The sequence below is a fragment of the Sus scrofa genome, chromosome 3, assembly GCF_000003025.6.
Source record: "Sus scrofa isolate TJ Tabasco breed Duroc chromosome 3, Sscrofa11.1, whole genome shotgun sequence".
NCBI lineage: Eukaryota > Metazoa > Chordata > Mammalia > Artiodactyla > Suidae > Sus > Sus scrofa.
The window spans coordinates 58,874,844-58,901,460 of record NC_010445.4 but is presented as its reverse complement, the minus strand read 5'-3'; the positions used below and the strand labels follow the sequence as shown (position 1 = coordinate 58,901,460).

The following is a 26,617-nucleotide window of genomic DNA, read 5'->3' as shown; positions in this document are numbered from 1 at the left end:
GCCTCAGACCACATGAACTCAGGGTATAGGTTACGTTATGAAACTTTCATTTCCACATCTGTAAACTGTGGTACTGGCTACCGCCGTGTTTAACTCCCTTGAAAGTTAGCTGTCTACAACTTTTGCCTGGTTAACAGCAGAGAAATCTGAAGAACCAAGTTGCAGGTATAAGAACAGCACAGAACAATCTCAATCAGTCCGTGGTTGCCTGGGGCTGATGGTTGAGGGCAGGGATTGACCGCGGAAGGGGTGAGAGGGAACTAACTCGTGTGATGAAACATTCAAGTGGGATTGTGGCAAAGGTGGTGTAAGTGCTCACAACTACTAACACTCCTCCAACTGGACGCTTACAGGCAGTAAGTCATGGGATGCATATTTTATCACACCCCGTGGTTAGGAAGAAAACAATCAGACCATCTGATCTAAACACCCCCCCCCCAGTTCCGGATCTCTTTATCAGGAGCGTCACCTGGGTTAAAGCATCAACCTGCAGTCAAAGATTCAGTTTCCTCACCTCTGTGATGTTCCAAGATGATTGGAGAAGAGCAGGGGCAGCACCCAGGAGAGGAAGGAACCCGTGTGGGAGCATGAATGCTGGGACTGATGTAATAACTCAGCCCAGCTCTGCTCTGCTTATTTTATTTATTTTTAAAATATTTTTAGTGCCGCATCCACAGCACATGGAAGTTCCCAGGCTAGGGGTCAGATCTGAGCTGCGTCTGCGACCTACACCACAGCTCACAGCAACGTCAGGTCTTTAACCCACTGAGCAGGGCCAGGGACGGAACCTGGGTCCTCATGGACACTGGTTGGGTTCATTACCGATGAGCCACAACAGGAACTTCTACTCTGCTTACTTTATTTTATTTATTTATTATTTATATTTGCTTTTTAGGGCCACACTTGCAGCATATGGAAGTTCCAGGGCTAGGGGTCAAACTGGAGCTGTAGCTGCCGGCTTACATCACAGCAACACCAGATCTGAGCTACATGTGCAATCTACGCTAGAGCTTGTGGCAACAAGCTCAGTTCACCCACTGAGCGAGGCCAAAGATCAAACCTGCATCCTCATGGATATCAGTCAGGTTCTTAACCCACTGAGCTATAAAGGGAACTCCAAACCTACATTTAAAAAAAAGTCTCAAATAACAGAATAGAAGAAACCCCTAATTCCACTATCGATAGAGCAGGCTTTCACCTTCTCCTTATTAATTTCCAGACCAACCCTTGTACAAACGTGTTTGATTCATGCAACTGTGCCTCCCACCAATCCTCCTTCATGCCAGGGGACTTTTTTCTTTTTTCAACCTCGACCATGGCATGTGGAAGTTCCTGGGCCAGGGATTGAACTTGCACTGCTGGATCCTCAAGCTGCTGAGCCACCGGGGAACTCCCTGCAGGGGACTTTCTCACTGGAAATCTTTCAGAACTGGGTTGACGTGGGGGTCACCGAGGCTGCCTCCTGGGTCTCCGTTTCTTGCTCCTCCTTCTTCCAGAACCACAATGTCGCTCGGGCAGCCATGACCCCTTCTCCACACATGCAGTGGGGGTTGGTAGGCTGACCTGGTCCCTCAGGTTCTCCCAGTCCCCGGTCAGGGACTCAGGGATGAGTCAGGAATCCTTACTGGAGCTAGTCAGGGCAGGGCACTGGAACCCACGAGAAGCTGTAACTGGTCCAGCAGCGAACTTAGGTTTAAAATTGGCCCCACCAACCTAAAGGGGGAACTCATGTTCCACAGTTTAGGGGGGAAGAGAAAGGAGAACTCTTGTTCTGTCTGTTGCCTGGGGGATATAAAGAGTTGCACAGGAGGTATCTGTCCTATTCCTCAAAAGGATATTAAACTTTTTAAAAAGTTTTATTTTTTTAATTAAAGTATAGTTGATTTACAATGTTGTGCCAATTTCTGCTGTACAACAAAGTGACTCAGTCATACATACATATGTATTCTTTTTTATATTATTTTTCACCATGGTCTATTCCAGGAGACCTGATATGGTTTCCTGTGCTGTACAGTAGGGCCTCATTGCTTATCCATTCTCAGTGTAACAATTTGCATCACTAACCCCGTCTCCCAGTCTACTCCACTCCCTCCCTCCCTCCTCCCCCTTGGCAACCATAAATCTGTTCTCTATGTCTGTGAGTCTGTTTCTGTTTGGTATCTGGGTTTATTTGTGCCATATTTTAGATTCCACATATAAGTGATATCATATGGTATTTGTCTTTCTCTTTCTGACTTACTTTACTTAGTATGAGAACCTCTAGTTGCATTCATGTTGCTGCAAATGATATTACTTTGTTCTTTTTTATGGCTGAGAAGTATTCCATTGCATATATGGACCACATCTTCTTAATCCATTCATCTGTCAATGGATGTTTAGATTGTTTCCACGTCTTGGCTACTGTGAATAGTGCTGCTATGAACACGCAGGCACATGTATCTTTTTGAATTATAGTTTTGTCCAGATATATGCTCAGGAATGGGATTTCTAGATCATAAGTAGTTCTATTTTTAGTTTTCTAAGGAACCTCCATACTGTTTTCCATAGTGGTTGTGCTGATTTACATTCAAAGGGATATTATCTTAATGTATATTACTGAAAGTCCTCAAAAGAATTGCCTGTTACCATTTAACTGTGTGTTTTTTTGGTACAATCGGGAATTCAAAGATGAGACACTGTGGTTCAAGTAATCTCTCTCCTCCCTCTGGAGCATAATCTGTATAAGTACATATTCATCCATGTACCATGTTATCACACAATCCCTTCCTCCCAAGGGTTTGCCTGGAGGACAAGTAGGGAAGACAAAACATAGTTAAAATATCACAGTGGTGAGTTCCCATCGTGGCTCAGTGGTTAACAAATCTGACTAGGAACCTTGAGGTTGCTGGTTTGATACCTGGCCTTGCTCAGTGGCTTAAGGATCTGGCTTTGCCATGAGCTGTGGTGTGGGTCGCAGACGCAGCTCGGATCCCGAATTGCTGTGGCTCTGGTGCAGGCTGGCGACTACAGCTCCTATTCGACCCCTAGTCTGGGAACCTCCATATACCACAGGAGCGGCCTGAGAAATGGCAAAAAGACAAAAAAAAAAAAAAAAAAAAAAAAAAAAGTCATAGTGGTAATTGCTAGAACTGAAGTATGAAGAAGTTTCTAGAAGACAGAGAGGATGATCAGAGAAGGATCTTAGAAAAAGTAACACCTAAGCTGAGATTGGATATAAAAGATGAATAAAAGAGAGGCAAAGGAAGGGCTCCAGGGAAAGAGGAAAGAATGCAGCAAACACAAACTATTCCATATAGATGGGATAAACTACAAGGTCCTACTGTATAAGCCAGGGAACTATACTGAATATCCTGTGATAAACCATAATGTCAAAGAATATGACAAAGAATGTACTACATGTATAACTGAATCACTTTGTTATACGGTAGAAATTAACACAACACAGTCAATTAATGCTACTTCAATACAATAAATTTAAAAAAGAATGCAGAAAATACAGAGGAAAGTCTTCAATAAAGGTGCTGGGAAAACAGGAGAGCCACATGCACAAGAATGAAGCTGGATCCTGACCTCACACCATACACAAAAAAGCAACTCGAAAATGGATCAAAGACCTAAATGTAAGAGCCAAAACTAAAACTTTTAGAAGAAAACATTAGGCAATGGTTTCTTAGATATGACATCAAAAGCACAACATTGGACTTAATCAAAATTAGAAACTTCTGCACTAAAAATGATAACATCAAAAAAAGTAAAAAGATCACCCAGAGAATGGGAAAAAATACAGTTGCAATTCATATGTCTGATAGGGAACCAGTACCCAGGAATATGGAGAACTTTTTACAACTCATTAATAAAAGACAATTGAAAATTGGGCAAAGAATTTGAATAGATATTCCTACTTAGAAGACCTACAAATGGCCAATGGTACACAAAAAGATGTTCAACATCATTAGTTATCAGATCAAAATCTGTAGAGTTCCCATGTGTCTCAGCGGGTAAAGGATCTAGTGTTGTCACTGCTGTGGCTCAGGTCACCACAGTGGTGCAGGTTCCATCCCTGGGCTGGGACCTTCCACATGCCATGAGTGCAGCTAAACAAATAAATAAATAAAAATAAAATCGTAATGAGGAAGAGAAAGAAACTCAACCAAGCACCTGTGAAGGGTTTCATGTGCCTAATGTAGGCAGGACTGGGATGGCGGAGGTGACAAAAGCAGGTGAAAAGAATGGCAGGAACCAGAGTTCCTGTCGTGGCTCAGTGGTTAACGAACCTGACTAGCATCCATGAGGATGTGGGTTCGATCCCTGGTTTAAGGATCTGGCATGGCTGTGAGCTGTGGTGTAGGTGGCAGATGCATTTCAGATCCCAAGTTGTGGCTGTGGTGTAGGCTGGCAACTATAGCTCCAATTCGACCCCTAGCCTGGGAACCTCCATATGCAGCAGGTGTGGCCCTAATAAGACAAAAGGTTTAAAAAAAAAAAAAAAAAAAAAAGAATGGCAGGAACCAAGTCGTGAAGCACCTATAGGCCAGACTAAGGGACATGGACAATCTCCTGAAGACAAAAGAGTGAAATCAAAGAGTTTGAAGCAGAGAAGCAACAGATCAGATGCAATTTTTAGAAATACCACTACAGCCATAGTGTGCATGCCTGGATGCAGAAAGGCAGGTAAGGAGATACTGCACTGGGGTAGTGGTGAGAACAGAGGATTCTGAAGGGCGATCTTGGCTCTTTATTCCTTTTTCTGGAATTCCAGAAACTATATATATATGTATGTATTATTTCATTTTTTAAAGTTTTGTTGATGTATAGTTGAGTTACAAGGTTGTGATAATTTCCGTTGTACAACAAAGTGATTCAGTCATTCATACGCACATATCCATTCTTTTACAGATTCTTTTCCCTGTGATATAGGTTATCACAGAATATTGGGTAGAGTTCCCTGTGCTATTCAGCAGGTCCCAGGTGACCAATCATTCCAGATATAATAGTGTGCATGTGCCCATCCCAAACCCCTAGTTCGCTCCTCTTCTCCTCCCACCGAAATGATATATTTTTATAAGTATAGCCCCTTTTCTCAAATAACTTACACTTTTTAGATGGGCCAATGACATGCTTACACAAATTATGATAACACCAGATGGAATCCAGTAAGTTTCAGAGGAGCTTCAAAGACCACCAAGGTTCAGTTTGAACATCACTGACTTGGGGGCTAGTGGTACCATGTGCCTGCCTTTAGAACAGGAAAAGTCCAGCTTGCAAAACCAGCCTATGCTTTCCAGCCACGTACTGGACAATTGCTGAGAACCATGGAATGCCAGGGCTGGAGGGATCAGAGGGCCCTTTAGCCACCAACTGTCTGATGCCCGAGTTCTACCTACAGGACGGCCAAATGGTTATCCTGGCTTTGCTCAAAGACCTCCAGAGATTTGCCACAAAGGCAGCTCATGTTTTCCATCTTTGGATGCCATGAACCATCAAACCCCTTTCCTTTCAGCGTGGCTGCCACCCCCTGAGCTGCAGCTCTGCCACTGAGGCCGCCTGGGCAGGCCAACCCTCCCATGGGCAGCAGCTGGCCTGTATCCTGCGCTGGTCTCTTCTACGCAAATGTTCCCATCCCTTCAAAGGTCCCTTGGGGACATGGTCTTGAGTCTCTTCTCTGCTCATTCTCAGAAGTCACTAGGATTCCTTAGGGGAAGGAACCTTAAAGAGCCACAATGACCAGAGCACTTGTCTGAACACAGCAGGGATGAGCAGACCATCCCTGGCCTATTAAGGTGCAAAAAAGAAAATAGCTGTAGGCAGCCACAGCACATGCCGATGCAGTTGGGGCTGGCCAGGTGCTGAAACCACTAAGTTGACTTGACGTAAGGTGTTGCCTCTCCGTGCACTTCACAAGTACATGCAGTGTTCAGCTCTTGCACAAGGAGCACACATTTCTCAATGAACCCAGACTCAACAAAGTGCCATTTTCTTTGTTGGTCAGATGGTCAATGGTGTGAGTAATGAAATGAACGGGACGAAGTGGACGCACGGAGGACATGGAGAAGCGTAGCACAGGGACAAAGGGGCGAGTTCACAGACACCGGTAAGCATATCGAGTGTCAGCATTTCAGGCCTTTCCCAGGAGACAAAAAACAGAGACCAGATATCTGAAAATCTTGTCCAAGCGAGCTGTGGTGGGCCCTGAGTTGAAAGGGGTTTGGGGCGGTCTGCAAGGCCCACCATGTGGGAAGAAAGCCTGAGAGGAGGAGGCAGGACACATCGCACTCCACCAAGCAGAGGGCGCCCATGCTGATGGGCGAGCGGAGAACCCATCCAGGGGAGAGGAAGGCGCTTCGGTCAGCAAGACCCGAGACACGAGGGATCCGCACAGGCCAAGCTATGCATTCACTAACTATGCTCTTTCCAGTTACGTGTTCCTACCTGCCTGTACTCCAAAAAAAATCTGAGGCACTTCAAAGCAAGTACAGATTAGAAGCATGAGTAAAAATCAGGACCAGACCGGGTGCTTTGTACGTATTATCTTACTCGACTTTGAGGACCCCCTGTGACACAGATGTTACTGACACCTCACAGCTGAGAAAACCGGGGGGAGGGTGGGGTGGGGGGTGGCAGATTCAAACAATTAAGTCACTTGCCTAAGGTCTCATTGTTACTAAGTGGCGCTTAGATTTGACTCTAGGCCGGACATTTAAGCTCTCTCCTCTTTTGCACCACACTACCTATAACTTCTGGCTGCGCACTGATTACTCCGGACCCAGGCAGAGAGCAGAGATCTGGAGCCAGGACTCTGAAACCACACTGCTGGGTCCAAGCCCTAAGGCCACAACTTACTGCCAACGTAACTGTGGACAGGTTACTTCATCTCCCTGCCATGAGATGGGGATAATAACAGTCCCTACATCCCAGGGCTGTTATGAGGGTTAAATGAAGTTATATCACTAAGGCAGCTTCAGAATAGCTACGTGATATATACTAAACTAGGTTAACCAAATTAGTTAAACCACGCTAGACAGGAATCTGGGGATGCAGTTTAACTTCCTGGGTGGTCATCTCTGTCTGTGCAGAGAGCACTGAGATTATCTCCCAATCACGATGATAGGTGAAATGAGATCATACAGGTAAAACACCTATGTGTGTCCATTATCATTATTATCCACGCTCACATCATCTTGTCAGGAGTTCCCGTTGTGGCTCAGAAGGTTAAGAACCTGACTAGTATCCATGAGGATTCGGGTTTGATCCCTTGCCTCACTCAGTGGGTTAAGGATCTGCAGTTAATGCAAGCTGTGGTATGGGTGGCAGATGCAGTTCCATCACGCGTTGCCATGGCTGTGACTGTGGTATATGCCCGCAGCTCCAATTAGACCCCTAGCCTGGGAACGTTCACATGCCACAGGTGTAGCCCTAAAAAGAAAAAAAAATCTTTTATCCAGAGGTGAACATTGCCAGATAATTTGCCACTCAAATAATCAGTGAAATCGGCACTTAATATGTCAATTGATTTTTTTTTTTTTTTTTTTTTTTGCCTCTTCTAGGGCCACACCCACAGCATATGGAGGTTCCCAGACTAGGGGTCGAATCGGAGCTGCAGCTGCCAGCCTACGCCGGAGCCACAGCAATGAGGGATCCAAGCCGCATCTGCAACCTACACCACAGTTCACGGCAACACCGGATCCTTAACCCACTGAGCAAGGCCAGGGATCGAACCTGAAACCTCATGGTTCCTAGTCAGATTGGTTAACCACTGAGCCACGACAGGAACGCCTGTCGATTGATTTTTTTAAAAAATATACATACATTGAAGGAGAAGTCTTAAAATACCATGTGAAATCATTAAAACAAAACATAAGACAGAGAAAGGACAAATGACACTAGAAGAATTTCTTCCTGACCTGCTTTAAGAACTCACGTGCTGGCAGCATCATGGCACATGAACTCTGTGACAGGTGCCCTACAGGGCCCAATGGAACTCAGCTCACCGCACAACTTCAGTAACTGGGGGGAGAACAGTGAGGGGTAGGTGGGTTTGGGGAGCGCTGAGATTAGGTGTTTTCCTTTCTGTTTGTAACTTTTGTGAACATCTACTTCGAACACTTTAGAGATCATACAACTGTTTCCACGTACACTTGGAAATGTTCTATTAAAGCACATGAGGGAATGTCTAACCTTTATGCGGTCGGGGTCCACATAATGCATTTTTTTCATGTCACATTCTTCAGTAGTATAATTTAACTTGAGGATATAAAGGATCCACACTCCAAACACAAGCAATATACACCTAGAAAAAAAATCAATTAGATATAATGATGTCGTCACGGCATAATCAAGAGAGATCATGTGAAATAAGTGAAAACCTAACCCAAATTGAGCCTGCTTGCCAGATGGCATGAAAGTACAGTCTTTAAAATGACCTGTTAACATAAGGCACCTCTTCTTATTTTTCCGACAAAATAACTTAGTCATTTATGACTGTCTTTGTCATGAGAGAACGCAGAAAAAAACCCTTTTTTCTGGAAAGACCCCACAGTGAAATCTGAATCATAATACAGATTGCTGAACTTAAAACAAGGTAATGAGTTCTGAGGCATAGAATCTCAGCTTTAAATATTTGCCAGTCAGTCCGTTTTTCAAATACTGTACGCTTCCATTTACAAGAAGGCAAATAGAACACTCGAAATCAAAGAGACACAAAGTAAAACGGTGACTGCCAGGGAAGAGGAAGTGGGGTTAGTGTTTAGGAGTGTAAAGTATCAAACTTTTCAAGATGAAGAGAGTTCCAGGGATGTTTGTGGTGGTTGCACAATAGTGTGAATGGGCTTAATACCACTGAGCTTGTACACTGAGAAATGGTTAGAATGGCAAATCCACTGTTATGTTGTTTCACCACAGTGAAAAAAAATGGGGGAAAATACTGGGAGCTCTTAAAAAAGGAAAACAAAATAAACAATCACCTACTATTCTTCTAAAGAAATCTACCCAGAAATGACACTGACTGAGGTAAGACAGTACCACCAGTCACCCTTCAGATCACCTATGAAACCGTTTTTAAAGATCTGATAAATTCACACTATTCTGCAGTTTAAAACACACACGCATACACACACATACACACGCGTACACACACACCCACACACCCATTAAGAGAAAAGAACTGAATCCAATCTTGGTTCTGGAAATCTCATTTTTAATAAGCTCCCCACGTGATACTAACCAAATAAAGGCTAAAAAAAAAAAAAGTTTAAAGAAAGTTTGAGGAGTGCCCATCATGGTACAGTGGTTAACGAATCCGACTAGGAACCATGAGGTTGCGGCTTTGATCCTTGGCCTCGCTCAAGGATCCGGGTTAAGGATCCGGTGTTGCCCTGAGCTATGGTGTAGGTCACAGATGCGGCTCGGATCCTGCATTGCTGTGGCTGTGGTGTAGGCAGGCGGCTGCAGTTCCGATTAGACCCCTAGCCTGGGAACCTCCATATGCCGCGGGTGTGGCCCTAGAAAAGACAAAAGACAAAAAAAAAAAAAAAAAAAAAGTTTGAGATCAACTGCTTTAAATAATCTGTGCTATTGAAAAGAAACTAAGTAAAGGAATAACCTGAACGGGAAAATAATCTATTTTCTAAAGGGACAGTTTAAAAAAATAAAGCCTTAGTATGTACACAACAGATGCTAAATATTTCTTAATATTTGAGGAGGAGGACGCAAGAAAGTGTTGCTAAAAAGTATTGTCAAGAGTTCATGATTCTCTTTTCAATAGGCTTCCCCATGAAAATCCAGACAAGCATCTTAATTTTTCCCTGGGATCAAATACAATGTTAAGGAATGGGATGGTACCATTTGTGTGAAAAACCAAGAGGGGAGGGAAATACACACACACACATGAGTATTTCTATATATACGAGACTGGTAATATCGGTCATTATGGAATTCACATTGTGGCTCAGCAATAACAAACCCGACTGGTACCCATGAGGATGTGGGTTCAATCCCTTGCCTTGATCAGTAGTTAAGGATCCAGTGTTGCTGGGAGCTGCGGTGTAGGTCCCAGACGTGGCTCGGATTCTGTGTTGCTGTGGCTGTGGTATAGACCGGCAGCTGCAGCTCCGATTCGACCCCTAGCCTGGGAACCTCCATATGCCGTGGGTACAGCCCTAAAAAGACAAAACAAAACAAAAACAAAAACAAAAAACCAAACCAAAACTGCTTATCTTTAAGTAGAAAGAAGAAAGGTGGGAAGCAGGGACGAGAAGATGTTTTCCTGAATCTTGTAGATGCAGCAGCACCTATTCTCTCCAGTCCCCAGAAAAGGTATTATATGGAATAAGTCCTTTATTTTGATTACAAAAGAAAAAGAAGGAAGGAAGGAAGAAAAAGTTAAAAGCAGGCCCAGTATCCACAGCCCTGATTCGGTAGGACTGTCATTCCTGGTTGGGAGTCCGTCGCCCAGGGTGTAAGCAGCATGGGGCCTGGGTCTATCTCCCAAGCAGCCGGCCCCCAATCCAGGGCCAGCATGTGGAGCCCTCTGTAATTGCTGGTTGATGACAAAAGGAGACGGACGATGAGCCGGGGCTTATTAGTGCATTCTCTAGCCCCCCACCGTTCTCCTACACCTCCCAGGTTAGTTAAATGAGAGGGGAGATTAGATTTCAGGGTTAGATTTCTATCTGCAGACATCGAAAAAAAGGGTAAATTAGCACCTAGTCGGGGGGCACCAGGTGAAACTGACAAGTTCCTCCTTTAACAATTCTACCTCTTATTAGGGTGGATGGGGTACCCGGCTGAAATACTCGACATCTTTTTCAGTGTTCAATAGTCAATGCTGTTCAAACGCCTCTAGGGGATTTTAATTAGCTGTATTTATTTTAATTTTTGTTGTTGTTAAAACAATATTTTATTTTATTTTTGTCTTTTTTCTTTTTAGGGAAGCACCCTTGGCATATGGAGGTTTCCAGGCCAGGGTTCTAATTGGAGCTACAGCGGCCAGCCTACGCCACAGCCACAGCAACGCCAGATCCGAGCCACGTCTGTCACCTACACCACGGCAATGCTGGATCCTTTAACCCACTGAGCGAGGCCAGGGATCAAACCTGCAACCTCATGGTTCCTAGTTGGATTTGTTTCCACTCTGCCATGATGGGAACGCCAACAATATTTTATTAAAAACAAAAACAAAAACAAAACACAACTCACTTGCTGTGTCACAGGTTTGATCCCTGGCCTGGGAATTCCACATACTGCTGGTACAGGATATGCCTTTAAGGGAGCCTTGACCAAGTGTGACTGGAGATGAGAGCCATCTTCAGGCTCCTCCTGCTTTTTTCTCCCAGTTCTACCCAGTTGTCCCAAATCTGGGGCATCTTGTAGCCTGAGGGCATGTGCTTACTTGAGGATGTCTTTTAACAGCAAGCTCGGTCTTCTCATCTTGCTCTGGGCTCGGGGGTACCATGGCAAGGAAGGCCTCGCACGGTCGCTCCTCAGCTTCACACAGTTGGACTCACTTGGCATTGCTGCGAATGGGGAGCGGCAGGGGGTGGGGAGGAAAAGAAGGAAGTGAGTTTTGCAGATTAGGTTCTTAAAGAGCCTTAGAGTTCCCTGGTGGCTCATCAGGTTAAGGACTCAGCATGATCATTGCAATGGCTTGGGTCACTGCTGCGGCACAGGTTCGATTCCTGGCCTGGGAACTTCCACATGATGCAGGTGTGGTAAATAAATAGCTAGATATCCTCGATGTGGTACAGCCATGCCATGGAATACTACTCAGCAAAAAAGAAGGAATGGCCAACTGATACACACAGCAACCAGAGGAAACTTAAGGTAATTATGCTGAGCCAGCACTAAAAGGTTACCCATTGTTTGAGTTCATTTATCTAACACTCTTTTTGGGCCACACCTGGGGCACATGGAAGTTCCCAGGCTAGGGGTTGAATCTGAGCCTCACCTTCGACCCACACTGCAGCTTTTGGCAATGCCAGATCCTTAACCCACTGAACAAGGCCAGGGATCAAACCCACATCCTCATGGATACAAGCTGGGTTCTTAACCCACTGGGCCACAGTGGGAACTCTCTATATAACATTCTTTTTTTTTTCATTTTTTTTATTACTCAAATACAATCTGTAGTTGTATAATGATCATAACAATCTGATTTCACAGGATATAACATTCTTGAAATGACAAAATTATAGAAATGTAAACAGATTAATGGTTGTCAGGGGTTAGGGAGGGGGATTTGGGGGGTGGCTGTGGACGGGCAACAGGAGGGGACCTTGTGATGATGGAAATATTCTTCTCTTGACTGTACCCCCATCAATATCCCAGCTGTGATATTCTACTCTGCAACATGCTACCATTTGGGGGGAAAGTGAGTAATCTGTATTATTTCTTACAATTATCCTCAACTAAAAAGTCAAACTTTTTTTTGAGTCTTTACCTTTTATTTGTTTATTTTTGAGTCTTTACCTTTTAGAGGTACTTTCAGAACTATTTACAGATGGAACAGGAGGAAAAAAAAGCTGCTTCAAAAAAACCGGGAAGGGGACAAGTGTGTGCGTGGGAAGAGCTGAGATAAGATGAGCTTTAAACTGCTGTCAAATCTGGGCAACGCGTACGTGGGGCTCATTATACAATTCTCAATACTATTTGAAATATTCTTCAATAAAAATGTTGAACAAGATGGAGTTCCCGTCGTGACTTAGTGGTTAACGAATCTGACTAGGAACCATGAGGTTGCGGGTTCAATCCCTGGCCTTGCTCAGTGGGTTAAGGATCCAGTGTTGCCATGAGCTGTGGTGTAGGTCGCAGACGCGGCTCGGATCCCGCGTTGCTGTGGCTCTGGTGTAGGCCGGTAGCTACAGCTCCGATTAAACCCCTAGCCTGGGAACCTCTATATGCCATGGGAGCGGCCCTAGAAAAGGCAAAAAGACAAAAAAAAAAAAAAAAAAAAAATGTTGAACAAGAAAGTGTTACATTAAAAACAGAAGAAGATGGAGTTCCTGTTGTGGCTTAGTGGGTTAAGAATCCCAACATAGTACCCATGAAAATGCAGTTCAATCTCTGGCCTTGCTCAGTGGGTTAAGGATCCAGCGTTGGCACAAACAATGGCTTCAGCTGCCACTCTGATAAGCCCTGTGGCCCCAGGAACTTTCATATGCTGCAAATGCAGCCATAAAAAGAAAAAAAAAAAAAATGGAAGAAGAGGATGGCACTGAAAGAAAAAAAAAAGAAAATATGGCAATTTGAAAAGAAATTTTTCTTTTAAAAATATGTGTTCTTGGGTATGCTTACCTACTCTTCTTTTGAATTAATTTTATTCTCAAATTTTCCACTTTTAAGTAATATTCCAAGAGGTATTATAACAAATCAAAATAGCTCCTCCAGGAGTTCCCGTTGTGGTGCAGTGGTTAACGAATCCGACTAGGAACCATGAGGTTGCAGGTTCGGTCCCTGCCCTTGCTCAGTGGGTTAACGATGCGGCATTGCCGTGAGCTGTGGTGTAGGCCAGTGGCTACAGCTCTGATTTGACCCCTAGCCTGGGAACCTCCATGTGCCGCGGGAGCAGCCCAAAGAAATAGCAAAAAAAAGACAAAAAAAAAAAAAATAGCTCCTCCAATATCAGATTCCCCCTTCCTTTCAAGTGAATAGAACTCTGGATTTTCAGCTGGGCACATGGCCTCCCAGAATAAAGACTACATTTCCCAGCATCCCTTGGAGCTAGGTATGGCTTTGGCTTTGGGACTAAGTTCTAGTCAACAACACAAAAACTTTCAGGGTGGATTCTTCGGCATATTCCCCTTTCTCCTTCACCCCCTTTTGTGCTGATTGAAATATGACACCTGATGAGCCACTCTGGACCACACAGCACATCACCCAAGGGATGGAGGAGCAACGAGAAAGAAAGGGCCTGGGTCCCTGGGCCACCCCAAGGACAGAGCCACCAATCCATCTCAGACTGCCTGCCTCTGGACTCCTACATGACACAGAAAAAAACATCTGTCTTGTTTAAGCAACTGTTCATTAGATCTTAACTCAATGCAGGCACCTACTACATTATGATACATTATATATTCATTTAAGAAATAATGTCTTGGGAGTTCCTGCTGCGGCTCAGTGGTAAGGAACCCAACTAGTACCCATGAGGATGCAGTTTGATCCCTGGGTTAAGGATCTGGCGTTGCCATGAGCTGTAGTGTAGATCGCAGATGTGGCTCGGTTCCTGAGTTGCTGTGGCTGTGGTGTAGGTTGGTTGCTGCAGCTTTGATTCAACACCTAAACTGGGAACTTCCCTGTGCCACATATGAGGTCTTAAAAAGACAAAAGAAAAAAAAAAAAAAAAAGAAAAGAAAAGAAGGGAGGGAGGAAAGAAGGAAGGAAGGAAAGACGAAATAACGTCTTTACTTGGTCTTGCAGCCAGCTGACTGCATTATTCACTCCACTTTCCTCATTAGGATTGTCCCATTTTCTTTGAAAAAAAAAAAAGTCTCTTATCAAACTGGCATTCAAGTGCTTGACTTTTTGCTACTCTCCCTCTATTCTAATTCTAACCACGTAGCACTTGAGGGCAAAGATTTTCATAGATGTCCATCATTCCATTTGCGTCGTTTCAAAAAATAGTGCCAAGGGCCTCACTAATCAACCTTTGCTGAACAATCTACTGAATTCTTAAAGGAGAAGTGAGACCCTGGAAGGTTTTCAACCACACTTTGTGGTTACTCAGATGCACAGTCAGCCAAGCAGTGGGTCCCAGCGGGCTGCCTCTAACCAGGATGTCTACAAAATGGACATTTCTACAATGTCTGTGTTTTTATGGCCAGGATGACACATCACACCTGAGTGGGCCTCTCAAACACAAAGCAGATGGTGGAATTAGAACTAGGATTCCGCCCCTGCCTGCAGCTGGCACCTGACTCTACTCTGCCCCCTTTATCTGCTGCCACTCAGGCTGCAAGCCTGCCAACTGCATTTCTAGACTCTCTCTTGTGCCAGCTGGCTTCCTGCTGAGCTGTGATTCTGGGACTTCCAGGTGGACGACTAGAAGGCCAGGGGAGAGGTGACGGCACCTCTAGCAGCTCTGTGACAAGCACAAGCTTCTGCCCAGGGTGACAGTAGCTCCCCGGTCGCTGGCTAACACTGTTCTCGCTGTGCCCTGCCAAGGACTTTGAAGTCGATGCCCTTTGTAAAAGCCTTTCTGCCTGAAGGATCTTCATGGTTTGTGGTTTCTGGTTTCCTGCTGGACAGTGACTGGGACATCAGATGACTGTCTTCTGCTACTTTTAGTGGAACCAAACAAAGAAAGGCGGGGCTCTGGGGATGAGGGGAAGGCCTACTGTCCTGGTCTCCTTCTTCCTCCACCCTCGCTGCCAGAGAATGTGCTCATACATCATTCAAACACTTAAAAAAGAGAAAAAAGAAAAAGACAGCTGGGTCTTCGGTTTTTCTAATCACACTGAGAGGATCTAGGGGAGGCAGGGTGAGAGCAGAGCACAGACAAGTTGCTTGGGGTAACATGTGCTAATTCTTGGAGCTCAGTTTCCTCATCTGGAGAATGGGGATGATATTACCTACCCCAGAGGATTCGATGGTGGCGGCACATGGAAGCATACCTAAGTGGCAGCTATTATTGTACAGGGAGGGAAGGGATGGGTGCTTTATACCACTGTCTGCAGGGTATCTCCAGGGCTTGGGGCACCTGAGTCCTTTGGGCACGCCCACTCCGGCCACAGGTTTCTGCTCCAGCCCCATGGGAGGCTTTTCCTCAGTCCTGTCCATTTCCCTGCCTGGGGGCTTCTGGAGAGGCAACAACCTCCCAAAGCCCCTCAGGTACTCATCCTATGTCAGGTCCCAGCCAGTCTCCTCCCTCTCTCTCCATCCCCTTGCTAAACTCTCAGCTTCCTTCACCATCCTTTTTTTTTTTTTTCTTTTCTTTTCTTTTTTAGGGCACCTGCAGCACATGGAAGTTCTCAGGCTAGAGGTGGAGCTGCTGGCCTATGCTACAACCAGAGCAACACAGGATCCAAGCTGCATCTGCAACCTACACCACAGCTCATGGCAACACCAGATCCTTAACCCACTGAGCAGGGCCAGGGATTGAACCCACGTCCTCATGGATACAAGTTGGGTTGTTACTGCCGAGCCATGACGGGAAGTCCTCTTTCACTGTTCTCTTGTCCCCAGTGTGATGGCCCTGCCACTCCCTCCCTTTCCTGTACTGCAAGCTGGATGCCTTGGAACCGTGCTCCCGTAGGACTCCTGCCACCAGAAACTCCCACTTGCACGGCTTGTGACTTCAGGGTCCTGGTTCCCACCTTCAGCACCATCCTCGCTTACACGTAACCATGAGATTCACCATGTGCCCTTTACTCACCTCCTCTAGGGGTCAGACGCCCAAGTTCATCTCCCCACGCAGGCCTCTGACCCAGCTCAGACCTGTACAGCTAACAGCCTGCCCGCTATCTTCACCTCCAACACCACCACAAAGCAGAATCGACTCCTCATGCTACATGGCAGCTGCACCATCCACTCAGCTATCCAAGCCCCAAACCTGTAGGTCAGCCCCAGACTTCTCCCTTCCATCCCCAGCCCCCATCAGCCCCCAGGCCTCTCAATCATACCTTCTTGAACTCTCCATGCCTACAAGGCATTCCCTTAGTGGAGGTCACTGACCTGGACTTCCCTGTCTCAGTTTTGTCCCCTCGAAGCCATCTTTCTAAAATCTGTATCTGCTTAGTGGTTCCCAGCTCATCTCAGGTTCTGTGACTCGAGGTGACAAACTTGTCTGTTACGCTCTAGCCCCAAAGAAGCACTGAGAAGCCTGGATGGGCCATGTTGCTGCCTCAGTGCCTTTGCACATGATGCATGCTCAGTCTGGCATCCTGAGGGGATCCCTCCCAACCATCTGCCTGGTGACCTTCCCTTCATTCCTAAACCCTTCTCCGTCTCTGCACGATCATCTTCAACATCATAACCACACCCAGGTACTTCCCTATCTCTGTTTGCCACAATGAACTGGAACTCTGTGTACATTTTAGGTTTCTGCTATCCTTTTGCAAGCACCCGGAGGACTGAGCTGCAAGGCCAAGACTTTGCTCACCTTTGTGTATCCTTGATACCTGGGACAGGGCTTGGCATAGATCAGGCCTTAAGAAGCATTTTACAGTGGATGGAATGTGCATCACATGCCTATGGTCTGTCATCCAACAAGAGAAACATCCCCCCAATGGAATTTCCCAGTGATATTCATGATTAAAACTAAAACTGAATGTTAGCACTTATTTGCACAACAGAAAGAGACTCACAGACTTTTTTTTTTTTTTGTCTTTTTGCCATTTCTTGGGCCGCTCCCACAGTATATGGAGGTTCCCAGGCTAGGGGTCTAATCAGAGCTGTAGCCACCGGCCTACGCCAGAGCCACAGCAACTACACCACAGCTCACGGCAACGCCGAATCCTTAACCCACTGAGCAAGGCCAGGGATCGAACCCTCAACTTCATGGTTCCTAGTCAGATTCGTTAACCACTGCGCCACGACGGGAACTCCCGAGACTCACAGACTTTGAAAACAAACTTATGGTTACCAAAGGGGACAGGTGGGAGGTGGGGGGGAATGACTGGGGTTTGGGATTGGCATATGCACACAGCGGTATATGGAATGATTGACCAATGGGACTGTTGTATGGCACAGGGAACTACCCAATAATCTGTGATAATCTGTGATAATCTAGAAAAGAATCTGAAAGAGAATGGATGTGTGTACATGGGTAACTGAATTACTGCTGTACAACAGAAATTATTGCAACATTGTATATCAACTATATGCCAAAAAAACTTTAAAAAATGAAAAAAATAAAGTACTCAGAATCCTCAAAAAAAGCATTAAAACTATTTTTAAAAGTTCATGTTTAAAAATATATATGCTGTTTTATGGAGTTCCTGTTGTGGCTCAATAGTAATGAAGCCAACTATTAACCATGAGGACGCGGGTTCGATCCCTGGCCTCATTCAGTGGGTTAAGGATCTGGTGTTGCCATGAGCTGCAGTGTAGGTCGCAGACACAGCTCAGATGTGGCGTTGATGTGGCTGTGGCATAGGCTGGTGGCTATAGCTCTGATTTGACCCCCGGCCTGGGAATTTCCATATGCCATGGGTGTGGCCCTAAAAAGACAAAAAAATGAAAATAAAGAACATATATGCTGTTTTAGCAAAATGGTTTGTAAATTAAGCCATAACAAATAAAGATAGCATCATTTTTAAAAAAAACTGAATGTTAACAGCAATTTTAGGAGCAAAGAATAAAAGTATAAGCTCTACTGAAACAGGTGATTCACACAAACATAAAAGTTTGAGAAGCACTAGCTTAAAGTATTCAGCACATGTTGTTTAACACAGAAAGATACTGGAAGAAAAAAAAAGCAATTTTGTAAAACTGTATATATGCATATACACATTATCATGTTCTGGGATGCATCCATTCCAAGTATGAGACTTTCCATGAAGTTTTATTGTATCCTCCTACTTGGTTTCAGAATATCTTCTTCCAGTTTAGAAGGGACCATGTGGATTCCATGCCCCTTGATGTGACAAAAGGAGGGCCAACCTGAGTCACCTTTGCTCACGTACACCTGCATGGCCTTAAGATGCTCCCTCGGAACATTTGGGTTTACCTAGTTATAGTCACACTCACCTATACACCAGCTGCACGGTGTCCATTCACTTCTTTTGTCTTTAACATTCTGCTTGGTGCCTCCATTCCAAGGTTGTGACAAAAGGTTCGATTATGTCACTTATCATCATGAAACATGTTGTCATTTGTTGTTGTTCTTTTTTTTTTTTAGGGTGCAACTGTGGCATATGGAAATTCCTAGGCTAGAGGTCAATCGGAGCTACAGCTGCTGGCCTACATCACAGCCACAGCAACACCAGATCTGAGCCACATCTGCGACCTACACCACAGTTCATGGCAATGCCGGATCCTTAACCCACTGAGCAAGCCAGGGATTGAACCCGCATCCTCATGGATCTTGTGGGGTTCGTTACTGCTGAAGCATGATGGGAACTCATTTGTTCTTCTTAATATGCATTTGTCTCTTGTCTCCCCCACTAGAATGTAGATGCCATGAAAGCAGGGGCTGTGCTTTGCCCACCCTGGGTTCAGAGTGCCTAGGATGGTAAGGGGCACATAACAGCCATCAGATACATATTTACTGCATAAACATTCTGGTTCTTACGAGGGTTCGAGGTGACGGCGGTCTCAGACATCCCTCCAAGGATGTCTTCTGGCAGCCGTCACCGTCGCCCCACGGCACCCTCCTGGTTCCCTTTGTCCATCTTCTTCACCAGCAGCTCATCCCCTACTGCCTCCTTCTAAGCGTTCAGGTCCCAGGCTCATAAATGTGTCCCCTCGCTTCACTCAGGCTGGCAGGGTCAGTCTCCACATCGTGACTCCACTAACCATTTCTATGCAGAAAAGGCCTGGCTTTCAAAATTATATATTTCTCTTCATGTGTAAAAATGTAATTGGTGCTTCTCAAATGCTTGTACGCCTGATGGAGAAATCAGTCTTATCAAGGCCCTGGCGAAGAAATGTTACGGCAAGGTCCAGGCTTTCCGTCACAGGGAGAACTGGCACTCACGTTTTTAAATTAGGAATTAACCATTCCAAAAAAGAAGACAATAGGTGCCGCAAAACAGTGTGTGACAAATTATCAGATTAACCGTGTACAGGCAATTACTGGTGCCAGAGGGTGGGGCATTAATATTTATTGGAAGGAATAAGCCTACACATGCTATCACTGCGTTCTACAAACATCTACTTCGTTGGATCGCTATCTGCATCTAACCTGCCGAAGGTCACAGGTGGCCAAGCAGGGAGCTGAGAATTCCAGCTGACCTCTATCCACATCCTGTGGGTGCTGAGGAAGGGTAGGTACTGGAATAGGTGGGTATACCTATAGGCGAAGGGTCTTTTTTTTTTTTTTTTTTAGTAATACATGCCAAAGCATGGATTATTAGAAACAAAAACCTGAGGCTAGGAGTCCCCCGGTGGCTCAGCAGGTTAAGGATCTAGCATTGTCCCTGCTGTAGCTTGGGTCACTGTGGTGGCACAAGTTCAATCCCTGGCCTACGAACATCCACATGCTGTAGGCATAGCCGGAAACAAACAAACAAACCCAAAAAACCAAAAAACCCTGAAGCTGACAAAGCAGCCAATAAACCAACACAGCCGGAGTGGACTCTCTGGGAAGATGAACAGGTACAGTATAGATGTTAAAAGGGCAGCTGAAAGAGCACACCCTTCCAGGTGAGAGGTTTCCGAGGATATCACAGGGTTTCTGAGAAGGAAGAAGATCCCCAGGCACAGTGGGGCAGGATACTGGATGCTCAGGTGGAAGCCTGAGACCCACCCTAGTGAGGAAGAGGAAGGTGCCAGGGCAGAGATCTATCAAGAAACAGTGAAAAGAAGACTAGGGACTGGAGTTCCCTGGTGGCACTGCAGGTTAAGGAGTCAGCCTTGTCACGGCAGTGGCTTAAGTCGCTGCGGTGGTGCAGGTTCAATTCCTGACCTGGCAACATCTGCATGCCACGGGCACAGCCAAAACAAACAAAAGAACAAAGACAGACTAAGGACGTAAAAAAGCAGGCAATAAATCTGGCTCCCAGTTATGGAAAGAAGTAGAAATGGAAGTCAACTTGTGTAGTTTAATGATGATGATGTGATGAAATTGAGATGATACATAACTAGATAAAGATGCCCAGGAGGGAGCTGGAGATGCAGCCTGGCCAGCCTTTCTCAACAGGGGAAGAGTGACGCCCTCTGCCATCCACAGTACGGAACAAACTCACCTCTTCCCTGTAAACAAGGTATGTACAAGTCATATACCATCCATGGGTGAGTGGAGAACATAGTCACTCAAATCATGTCTGGGTTCTGCGCTTTTTTTGTCTGTTTGTTTGTTTGTCTTTTTGCCTTTTCTAGGGCCACACCCGCAGCATATGGAGGTTCCCAGGCTAGGGGTCTAATCAGAGCTGTAGCCGCCAGCCTACACCAGAGCCACAGCAATGTGGGATCTGAGCCGTGTCTGCGACCTATGCCAAAGCTCATGGCAATGCCGGATCCTTCACCCACTGAGCAAGGCCAGGGATCGAACCCGCAACCTCATGGTTCCTAGTCAGATTCGTTAACCACTGAGCCATGATGAGAACTCCGGTTCTTCATTTTAGATGAAGAATTCCACTTGATAAGGAGGAGAGCAGACAAGACAGAAAGCCTCCCTCAGAGGGAAGACAGCTTTGGGGTGCACAGAGATGAAACACCTGACATTGCCAAGGATGACAAACACAGCTTCACTAGGAGCAGATGGAAGACCTGTCCTGCGGGCAGAAGGAACAGAATGAGCAAAGCTGAGGGCTGGGAGGCAGCAAATAACCAGGAATGGCTGAGAAAGCCTGACCTCGGGGGGAGAGGTGGGTAGGCAGGAGTGAAGGGCAATATTGGGGTCTTGTTGGACACCCCAGGGCTGGTGCAAGATCTTGGCTGTGGGTTTGGAGTGCTGACAGCTTCCCATTCTCCATGGATCTGGCCTCTGTCCCCACCCAACGAGTGACTGACGCAGGTCCAAAAGGCTAGCCCTCTTGCCTCCAGGTGGGCTCACCTTGGGAGGGCAATTCAAGCTCCAGAGCTCCCTGGGGGAGCAGCTGAGACCACAGTCCTGATCAGCGTCCCTCTGCCCCCACTCCTCCCTCATCCCCTGCCTCCTGGCACCTGAGCCCTTGAATTTCTGTTTCAGGCTCTGCTTCTAGGAAACCTGACCTAAGACAGGCCATCAGGTCAGAAGGTCACCGATGATCAAGCCCCATTTTTCTGGAGGGTGGGTATGAGATGCCAGGAGAGCCGCTGGGAGGCAGTGGGGACATGCAGGAGGTGGCGAGCCTGAGGTGGTGCTGGTGGGGAGCTTCTGCAGTGCCCAGCAGCCGACCCTGTGCCTATGCTGGGCTACTATGGTGTCAGCTAGTTTGCAGGAATGGCTTCCACATGCAGAACAGTCAGGGCTCGAGACAAGTCAGATGTGACTGTGGTGAGCAGGCAGGAAGAGAACTCAAGTGTCAGGGAGGTCACAAAGGAGGAAATGTGGCCTTGCTGAGACTCCAGTGCCTGTGGGCTGTGAGGCAGATAAACCTCAAGCTTGGAGCCCTGGGGAGGGATCCGAGCTAGAGTATTGGTCAGGGGCGCACTTGGACGCACATAACAGATACCTGGGTACCAGCCCAGGCTTTCAGCCAAGTGCGGGTGCCTTTTTCCCCTAGAATAGGAAGTCTGGGGACAGGAAGACCAGCACTGGCGCACTGGCTCTGCAAAGCTGCCAGCGTTCTTGGCTCCCACTGGCTTCTGCTCCAAACTCTAGGCAGGAAGGAGAAGAGGGATGAGGCGGAAAGGGAGGGGAGGCCCCTCCACCAGGAGAGGAAAACCTCCGGAAATCCCTGACAGGCTTCCAATTCTATCTCTTTAGCCAGAACTGCACCATGTGACCACTCCCAGCTGCAAAGTTGGCCAGGACTTTTCACAAGCTGGGCAGGCTGCTTCCCCACACAAAATTGGGGTTGTGCCACTAAGAAAAGAGGAGAGAGGCAATCTGGATGGCCAGCTAGGCCCTGGGGCATTTTGGATAAAGGGACAGTCAAGACTGAGCTAAGGAGATAAAACCTCCAAGGAGAAGAGCAAAGGGCAAAGCCTTCTAGGGGGTTGGAGAAAAGAGGAGATACTGCTGGAAATCAGAAAAGGAAACCTCAGGAGTCCCCAACGCACTCAGCAATAACAAACCCCACTGGAGTCTATGAGGATGCAGGTTCAATCCCTGGCTTCAGTCAGTGGGTTGAGGATCTGGCGTTGCCAGGAGCTATGGTGTAGGTGGCAGATGCGGCTCGGGTCTGGTGTGGCTGTGGCTTCAGTGTAGGCTGGCAGCTACAGCTCTCTGGACCCCTAGCCTGGGAACTTTCATATACTGCAGGTACAGCCCTAAAAAAAAAAAAGAAAGAAAAGAAAAGAAAGGAAACCTCAACTAAAATCAGCAACTCTGATGTGACATAACACTTGGAAACGCTGTATTTTTTGTTTGTTCTTTTGGTGAACCTGTGGCACGTGGAAGTCCCCAGATCAGGGATCAAACCCAAGCCACAGCAGTGACCCGAGATGCTACAGTGACAACTCTAATCCTTAACCCGCTGTGCCACAGGAGAACTGAAACTCCATCATTTAAGAAAGGAACACAATAGTTCCTAAAAAAAAGGCATTTTGAACTGCTTTAACCTGAAAAAAGTAATCATGGGCGCCCCCGCTGTACACACAAAAAAGGGTGACGTCTAATTTCATCGATTCCTCCAACATGCCTGGTGTTGGAATGAAATGACATGCTTGGAGATGAAACGACACACTGAGCCCCTGCTTTCTAGAACCCCAGGTTCAGGGAAAGGACAACAGGAATGTAACCATTGTAATGCCGCGGGGAAAGGAGGCTGAGCAAAAGCGCGTGGCATCTGACACTCAGCACCGACGCAGACTCCGGGTGGTCTCACCAAAGCCCTCCCGTGGGCACTGTTACGAAAGTCACAGTCTAGGGCCCAGAAGCTGGGAAGCAGATGCCAGTGAAGCTCTAAAGTAAACTTCCTTCTGCCCCCATCCAGCCTTGGGAAGGAAGCTGTGGGGGCGGGGCGGGGGATAGGGTTTAGCTGGAAACCCAAACACAAAAGCACACCAGCCAGGGCCTTGCCTGGGCTCAGGGAACGCTAGGTGACCTGTGCTCCTGTCCACCCAAGCAGACCACCATCCTCCTACCATCTAGGGAGCTCATTTCAAAGTTTTAGCTGTGCAACTCTTTTTTTTTTTTTTTTTCCCTCTCTTTAGGGCCGCACCTGTGGCATATGTAGGTTTCCCAGGCGAGGGGGTCAAATCGGAGCTACAGCTGCTGGCTTACACCACAGCTGTAGCAACAAGAGATTGGAGCTGCATCTGTGACCTACACCACAGCTGATGGCAATGCCGGATCCTTAACCCACTGAGTGAGACCAGGGATTGAACCTGTATCCTCATGGATACAGGGTTTGTTACTGCTGAGCCACAGTAGGAGCTCCCAGAACTTTTTTTTTTTTTTCCAGGAAAGCTCACTTGGAATCCTAACATATAACACAGATAAGAGGCATTCAGTTGATCTTTTGTGGGCTTTCCCCACCTTGGCACTACTGACACTTGGAGCTGGGTAAGTTTCTGTTGTAAGAGTCTGTCTTATGTGCCACAGAATGTTTCAGAGTATCACCAAGCTCTACCCACTAGATGCTGCCCGCATCACTGGTCCTCCCCTTCTCTCCCACTTATGAGAACCCAAAATGTCTCCAGACCCTGCCCAACGTGCCTTGGGGGGTGTAATCACCTCTGCTTTTACCCATTGGGATAAAGCCATTGTATATACTAAAATTCTAAGACTACCTTATTTTTATTTATTTATTTATTTTCTTTTGAGGGCTGCACCTGCAGCATATGGAGGTTCCCAGGCTAGGGGGTGAATCAGAGCTGCAGCTGCCAGCCTATACCACAGCCAGAGCAAAACCAGATCTTTAACCCACTGAGCAAGGCCAAGATCAAACCTGCATCCTCATGGATGCTAGTCAGGTTCGTTACCACTGAGCCACAATGGGAAACCGCCCCCCCACAAGACTGCCTTATTTTTAAAGTGTGGAGGGTAATTAAACAATGCAAAAACTAAAAATCAAAGACTGTGGGCTAAAAATTGATGACACAAGTATCAAATCAGATACTTGAGTATCTAAACTTTTGCTAGGTTTGGTTTGGGTTGCATAATCACAAGAAATCTCAAGTCATCAAGATACGTGGTCGTGTTCTCACCTGTACAATAGAACAGGAACCAATGGGCAAGCACAGGCCCGTGTTTACACACCAGGCTGCTAAGGGGGGTTCACAGGTGTGCTCCTGGATCCACGCAGCTCAAGCACCTTAACCATCTCACCCCACTCCCACCAGCCAAGGGTCCAAATTCCCGCTAAGCGGTACCTTCCTATTCCCGCTGCGTAGGGAGTTTCTCATTTTTATTTAGGAACGTGACATTTCAGCCATGACGCCAAAATCACAAAAGAAGTGCCGGTGAGGGCACTGATCCAGGGACCACACCCAGTCATCTGGTTTTTATTCCACTTAAATGAGCAATGCCTCCACCCCTGTCTGAGCCTGCAATTCTTCAACCTGACCGTGCACAAGAACCACTCACTCCTACAAACATATGTGGATTCCCAGACCTCATCCCCCAAATTTCCCACCTGGTAGGACCAGGTAAGGACATTTATAAGCAAGTTCCCCCAAGTTAGGTGAGTACAGCACTTTGAGAAAGCCAGCTCTCCAGCAGTTCTCACAGCTGAAATTAACAGTGGAGTTTAGCCTGAAGATTTTCAGATCCTCCTACAACCTGCACAGAGTTACGAGGACCTGTTTTCCGTCACAAAAAGGAAAAGTATTGCTCTGTGAATACATAGCGTACACGCTTCTAATTCTGATCACCTACCAAGATGTAGCACTTCAGTGATTCGGAGGTGTGGTTTTTAATCTACTTCTAATCATCTGGTATTCCTCTACTGTTGAGAATACATCATCACCATCATTCAACTGCCCGCTTTTTCTGTGTTTAAAAGCTTTAAAGGCAATATAGCCCTTGGAATACATCAACATTCTCCAAAAACAAGAACGTGCCTGACAACTACAGACACTATTTCCGCGAGGTTTTGCTGAAGTGATGAAGATGTTATGAGGGCAGAGAATCTCACAGGGTTAAATCCAGAGCCCCACCCACCCTGTCTTTTAGCCTGGCAGTGCTCCTGCTGATCTTCAGTCGAGGAGGGGAAATCTCACCCTCTGGGTCTCCAATGCCACTGCTGGTTCTCTGTCCCTCCTCCAGGAGGCTCCATTCCTCACCATCTTTATGTTGGTCTTGGTTCAAAAGTCACCTTCCTTGACCACTCTCTGCAACACAGCACTCCTAGCCCTAGGTCCTGTTATCACTTTCCTGCTTTATTTCACACACTCATTACAATTCATCCATATCTGCCTACTGTCTGCTCTCCCCATTAAAATATAAGATTCCTAGAAAAGGGACTGTGGCGTTGTTCACTGCTGTAACCTCAGAACCTAAAACGGTGCCTAGCATGCAAAAGGTCCTTGAATACTGATTGAATGAATGAACCAATGAATAAATGAATGCACTGATCAGCGGCCTGCACCCTGACCCCCACAGAAAAGCTAACCCAGACTCAGCAAGGTCCTAACAAGAGGCAGGCACGAAGACCAGCTCCTTCTCTACATCCAGGTATCACAACCACTGGTTGGTTGTGAAGTGTCCAGAGCATACCCAGCACGTGGAAAACAGGGATGAGAATCATTTCTCAAACAACAGTCACTGTGTGTGCGTGTGTGTGTGTGAGAGAGAGAGAGAATGTGTGCGTGTGTGTTTGTACAATGAGGAAGGGAGATCAGAATCAAACAATTGTCCACTCACCTCCATGGGAAAGAAAAAAGAGCCATTGGATCTGTTTTGCTTTGTTTTTCAAGAGAAGAGGAAAGAGATAAA

General features: G+C 46.3%; 1 protein-coding gene across 2 annotated transcripts in view; it reads right to left on the bottom strand.

Annotated features, from left to right (window-relative positions):
* The window catches only part of ST3GAL5 (ST3 beta-galactoside alpha-2,3-sialyltransferase 5), a 56,571-nt gene that overhangs the window by 18,094 nt on the left and 11,860 nt on the right, over positions 1-26,617 (bottom strand). For both annotated transcript variants that reach the window (XM_021087293.1, XM_021087294.1), the window contains 2 exons: positions 11,387-11,510; positions 8,176-8,287 (listed from right to left, as the gene is read on the bottom strand). In XM_021087293.1, coding sequence (XP_020942952.1) covers positions 8,176-8,287; positions 11,387-11,510 — 236 coding nt within the window. The remainder of the gene's footprint in view (positions 1-8,175; positions 8,288-11,386; positions 11,511-26,617) is intronic.